The sequence below is a fragment of the Aspergillus viridinutans genome (genome assembly GCF_018404265.1).
Source record: "Aspergillus viridinutans IFM 47045 DNA, scaffold_5, whole genome shotgun sequence".
In the NCBI taxonomy this organism is placed as follows: Eukaryota; Fungi; Ascomycota; class Eurotiomycetes; order Eurotiales; family Aspergillaceae; genus Aspergillus; species Aspergillus viridinutans.
This window is the reverse complement of record NW_025091221.1, coordinates 648,855-655,127: the sequence shown is the minus strand read 5'-3', so window position 1 is coordinate 655,127 and position 6,273 is coordinate 648,855. Positions and strand designations below refer to the sequence as shown.

The 6,273-nt window shown below is 48.4% G+C and overlaps 1 protein-coding gene across 1 annotated transcript; it reads right to left on the bottom strand.

Annotated features, from left to right (window-relative positions):
- On the bottom strand, nucleotides 1-2,318 carry Aspvir_007167 (CCR4-Not complex 3'-5'-exoribonuclease subunit Ccr4; the record flags this gene model as incomplete). Its single annotated transcript, XM_043270349.1, has 2 exons — nucleotides 1-1,190; nucleotides 1,256-2,318. The coding sequence occupies 2 exons, from the start codon at nucleotides 2,316-2,318 to the stop codon at nucleotides 1-3; spliced, it is 2,253 nt and encodes a 750-aa protein (XP_043126284.1).
- Nucleotides 2,319-6,273: the final 3,955 nt, after the last annotated feature.

Here is a 6,273-nt window from a genome sequence, read left to right as displayed (position 1 = left end):
TCAATTCCGTTGCGGCCCAAAGTCCGCCTCCACAACCTTACCCTTTTTCCCTTTAACTGTAAACTCCGCCAGCAATGCGATATGATCACTTGGAAAATGATAATTGGGGAATCCGGGCACCCTCTGTAGATAGTCCTTGTCCACCTCTCCGAGTAACGCCGAAACATGAAGCGAGTTTGAGGAATACCAGATATAATCAAGGATATCTTTGAAGTCTGGCGTGTAGTTTGTGAAGGGAAGTTCGCCAATAGCTCCATATGCGGACTTGAGCTTGAAAGGATGTGTCATACCGACTTTGCTGAGATTGCCGTAAAGACGCTTCTCCAAATCCGGGTGCTCCTCGTCGAGCCGACCATGCGCAATCAGATTGTATGCTGCGGACCCCGGGGCCGAGTTCAAATCTCCACACATCAGGAGAGGGATCTGATCGCCACTGGCATACTGCATGGATGGCGCCGGTTCCTCCAGGGGTGGCGTTTCTGATTGGCCCTCCTCTTTGGAGAATCGGAAAGCCGCCTTGTCAGTGCACGGGGGCCATTTGGCATACGTCTCCGACAGCTTGGTGAGTTCTTCCATCAGAATAGCCGTCTGTATCAGTTTGACATCCTTGAACGCTGGGTCCCAGTAGAGGTGGGCATTCACGACAATGAAACGCGAACCGGTTTGCCTGTTTTCAAGGAATATGACAACTGCAATATGATCCTTCTGCCATAGTCGGTTATAGATGTCGTCTTGACCTTTCGCATCTGGGCGCCTCACGGCTGTCTGGCCAAAATTGATCAGCTGTTTGTCGAGAAGGATGAACTTGCTGCCCTTAAAGAAGGTGGCACATCCATCCACACATTTGGCGTCCTCTTCCTGCATTCCCATAGCCCTTCCTCGTGGCCAGTAAACACCCTTGTAATCACTGTAAGCCAGCTGTTCTCGGAAATATCCATTATAGCTTCCTTGGTCGATTTCTTGAAGACAAATGATATCCGAATCATGAGACCTGAGCTCGTTCAAGATGAGCTCCCTTCTAAACTCCCAGGACAGAACGCGAGCTGGAGCGTAGCCGTAGTGTGACTGAGTCGCGGAGGAATCACAGAGTGTATTGTATGACAAGACAGTGACTTTGTCAGTACGATGGTTCGAGGAGCTGGCGGTTTCGTCGAGGACAATCCAATCCCGGTCCGGGGGTGGGAGGTGAACTGCCATCAGTGTCAGTATGTCTGTGCAAGAAAGAATGCTTAAAAATATTTGCAATTCTACTAACCCGGCATCTCTTCCTTGAGATATTTGATCAAAGCCTTGGTACCCTCTTTCATGATGTGAGACTTCAAGACATCATTCAGTGGGTTGCCCTCAACACCGAGTGTTTCCAGCCTGTAAAGGTAGCCCATCTCGTAAGGAAGTGTGCGGATATTGTTGTCGAACAGGTAGAGCTTCTTCAGATTCGTGAGCATGCCGATCTCCTCTGGAAGCTCAGTGAGGTCGTTCCCTGACAAGTCCAAGTGATTTAATTTTCGAAGTTGCCCGATGGTCGGTGGGAGGGCTTTCAGCTTGTTATGATTCAGATACAATTTCTCCAGGAAAACATAGTTGAACAGGGACGTGGACAGAGCGCGCAGTCCCTGTCCGCCGAAATCCAAGGCGTGCCAACCTTGCCGTGAAGACGCCTTGGCCTTGACCACCCCGTTCTGCCCGTCGGGAACTTGTTCTTGGGTCTCCGGTTGGCTAGGGGCAATCTGGATGCCCTTGGCTTGTTGCGCGACAGAACGGGCATGATAGTGGGGAGAGCTAGCCTGCCGTGATTCCGCGGCCAACTGAAGTTGTTGCTGCCAGTGCTCATTCATCGATTCGTCAATATCTTCGTCAATATTAGTGTGAGCCCCATTTTGTATGTGGCTCGGGGTAAAGTGGGGAGTCGCGGAAGCCAATGCCCCGCTCGAGAAGTTGTGTTGGTGGTTGATGTTGTGTGAAGCTTGATTGTGGTGCGTGTGGTGATGAGGTTGCTGCGTATGATGCGGGTGATGACTCTGCGACTGAAACTTCGGAATCTGCATGCCAAACCGCTGATGGGCTTGGCCGCCATTCATCATGACATGCTGCCCTTGATGAGTTTGGCTGTACATGTTGAATGGATTGAGAGCCGCGGCCTGACTGAGAGGAGGAGATCGGGAGGGTGAGGGAGTATCGTGGTTGAACTTCAGTCTTCCAGTGGGTGAATTCGTTCCGTTTCGTGCGATGTGTCGTTGGTGAGAGTGCTGTTGTGGTTGCGTTTGAAAGAAGAACTGCCCGGCCCCAGGCTGCTGGAACCTGTAGGTACCATCTGCCATTTAACGTGGCAGATGAAACCGTGAGCGGGTTGCTTGAAGCGAGATTGTGAAGATGCTCCGAGTCGACGACGCAGGGCTGAGAGTAGCAGAGGGAGAGAAAGGAGGAGTCGAGGATCGAATAATGCGGTCTCTTCTTCTCTTCAACATGGGGTCCTGAAGCGGAACCGCCCCCTAGATAGTCCTTCCGAAGTATTGACTGCAGCGGAATTCACCATGAACAGCCCCCTTCCGGTCTCTAGTATTCGCTAATCTGCCGAGCGAGCAAGCGATTGTCAAACGATAGGGGTGGGAGAGCGGGCGGGCGAACGAGTCACAAGCGCTGAGGGAGGAGGTCCCGGGCAATGAGCCTGTACCAGATGGCTATCAAGGCTCCAAAGTGTGAATGGTCCAAGGAGATTGGAAAATGCGAACAAATATCTTTATCGATTGATGAAGTAGAAGCATCAAGGGTCTGGTCGGGATGGCAGTCTTGTCGCCTTGATGCTGCGAAGTGGTTTGCATCGAAGGCGGGAGTCGTATGGTCACGTGATGTTGTGCCAGAGAACATGATTCGCCAACAATGACAGGGCCAAGACCAGCCCGGCACGCCAAATCTCCAACTTTCGCCTCGACACTTGGTTTCAGATCTTTGAAATAGATCGCATCAGCGCTATATTAATTTGTTCATGGTTCTTCTGAGGTTGTCAAAGCAGTTGAGCCGCACATATGACTTACTGAGACGAAAGCGATGATCGAGGCTGTTTCCGCATCGAAGACTCCGGACTTGTACTACACTACTCCAGACGTCCTCGATTCTAGTCCAGTATGCTGGCCAACAATTTCTAGAAGGAAATGTCACTTATCATCCTGGAAGACATGCTTATCAATACAAGGAATAATCTGACAAATCCGTCTCATTCTACAAGCATATAGGCTGTACGATGTTGTAAACATCCTAATGTAGCCTCTTCTGTGTTTCCAGTACACCGTCGTGAGCTGCTTAAAAGCGCTTTATACTTGATCGACCTTTCCTGGTTTTATGTTTGCTTAGGACGGGGGCCTCAGTCCACCGGCATCAACCATCGAGAACAGAGGCCGACCTACAATGCTCAGAAGACGCCGCAGTTCGGCTTCACCGTAGGACTTGCTGACCACGGATGTACTTGTTTCAGCTTCAGCGTCGCGTGAACAAGAGAACAACAGTACTATGTGCTAGCTGCAGAGGTGATAAGTTTACAATTATCCGAACTTGCTTTGCAAGAATGGAAATACGGTTGGACTTTTGCCAGTTGTGAATCCTTCAGCTGCGCATGGACGTGCATTTGATACATGTACGAGACAACTGTACTCCAGGGCTGCAGCTGATATCGAGTCCGGAAATGGTACGCCATATTTGACTGGATGACTAAATATGATAGATAAAACATCGTGCAGATGGCGTAGTCAGCTGTGGGATCAATGACAGGAAGAGACAGACAATTATTGCACATATTTGACGACATATCCATTGTTGGCATCGAAATCATCACAATTAAGGAGACGAGGACAACCCGACTGGTCAGTACAGTATGCCAAGATAAGTCAAGAATTGGAGAAGCATTCTTCATTTGAAATGTCTGCCTTGAGATAGGGAATCGTAACCCCCGATATACGACAAGCTGCCTAGCACTCGCTCCGCTCGCTGCAGCTTCGGCTGCGCCAAATTACTCCGCTCACTTGTAGCGCAGGGTTCGGACCTGCGGCCCTCACCTAGTAAGTATCTTATAGTCTTATAGTCTTACCTCTTAAGGTTTAAGGTGTAATTTACATCTACTATTTCAAGATAGTTATAAATTAGGAATATATAGTAGCTTAGAAGATGATTAGCCCTATAATAGAGGCACTATCTAGGTAGGGGGTGCTGCTGGTAAGGTAGTAGCCTAAGGTAGGAGATACAGCCTTAGAAAGGTGGCAGAGAGAGAGAGGCCCGAAGAAAGCTAAACCCAAAGAGGGAATTTGGCGAACAACAGTTGATTATTCAGCCAATTATTAAGCAATTATTCAGCATTCTCCACCGTTATTTCTTTATGATAATAGATAGATAATCCTTCGTGGATTATTTGATCAACTTTATATTTCATCCTTCTGTTCTAAGCCCTTCAAGCTACGGAGCAGATACCCGTAGATACTATCAACCTGCCTGAGAGCTACTACAGCACCTAGGTACTGTTAGTACCGGCGCTGGCGCGTAGTGTACTCAGTACACAATGTGACCTGTGCAGGCACGTGTATATATTGCAACGGACCGCCACCCGTACATTCCATCGGCAAGAGCCCGTCTGCCTTGTTCGCCGTTTTCAGCACTGTTGGATAAGGTAGATACATCGGATAGAGGGATCAGATTTTGCACCCCATCTGTCATCGGATGATACTTCCTTCTGCACCACAAGTAGATACCTAGGCTACAAGTACCCAGCTAATCACATGAAAAAAAGACGACGTTGGACTATTGCACTTCTTTCGTATTTGTCTCTCCTGGACTTTCCTCAGGTACAATTCGGTGACATCGAGACTTCCAATATGCGAGACTAATGTCCTAAACTAGAACCACTAGTGGGACTAGACTCATGTAGGCTGTACCGTACCTACGTTAGCCTGCTCGGGAACACAGACCAAGGCGTTCTGGTTGGGCTGGCTGTCCGTTACAGTTGGCAATCTGCATTAGCAATTTCCGTCTTGGGTGAGGGGTGGTCCGATACTTTGAATAATATTGCTATTATTACAAGGGGGAGAACTTGTTTCCTTGAAAATCTCTAGTTCAACGGCCATTCATCATCAAGTTCCCATTCGGACGATCTCTCCTTATGGGATAGATAGGATAGGTGGTATTACTTATTTGAGAGCGTAGTCCACCAGACTTTGTAGTACAATGTAGCATTGATCACGAGATGATCAACTATTGCCGTTCCATTGTTTCATTTTGTGTAACATGGTCGGTGCTCCTGCATCTGCATTCAACACAGTTTTTGTGTAGTAGTTTGTACTACTCCGTAGTGTGTAGGATGTACTTTTCCTAGCAGTCCCTGCAGACTGTCAGTGCAGACTATCAGTTCAGACTATCTATCTATCTACAGCCTCCATTGTCTGGAGTCTGGATAGGAAACCGAGACAGAAACTCAAAATTGAAGGAAATGAGAGACAGAAAAGAGCCCCTGATCAAAGTGATGGGCGTAGGCCAGCGGGGATATCTGATTCTAGCCTACGGAGTACGTAGGTCAGGCTTGGAATTCCGCCACTCACGGAGGATCGTTCTTTTCTCCGTTCAAGACAAGGACCGGCTAAAATGAGAGTGATGACGGTGGCATCCTAGTTTTCATCAACGATAATGGTCAGAATGATTGGTCTTGATTGTGTCTTGAATGGTCTTGAAATCATGCTGATGTCTGGACTGTTCAGTGTACTTTTCCCGTTGAGTGGGAACTACGGAGCAGTAATTTAAAAGACATTATACTGAGAGGTAGTGTCTCCTTTTAGACTTTAGAGTCCCGACAACCGACGAGTCCCAGTCTCCCAGACCTAGGTAAGAAAAACTTAGGCACTTTGTCGGAGTCATCTCAGTGGAGTTCCACTGCCGATTTAGGGTCGTGGACCGGAGACTTGAGGCGCAATTTTGCGATGGTCTTTGCCCCCCTCCTTCTCTTCATGTCGTCTAGTCCCATGGATCAATCTCTGTTTCTCCGCAGGCCAGACTTGCTTCGACTAACTTACCTGAGCTCTCGTTTCTTGCGTTGCCCCTCCTGTCTCGTCTCCTGCGACGCTTGATCCTTTGGCCGTTCCTACTGTTCTTAAACCATCTCCTGTTACAATGGTATAATCACTTCGCTCAATTCTCCCTCCTACAGTATATTTCGAAGGGGGCCGGAATGCATATAGCTCATCGCAGAATTTCGTCATTTCTCGACTGGTGAAGAAAAAATAGAGCTTCCAATTCGGAAAT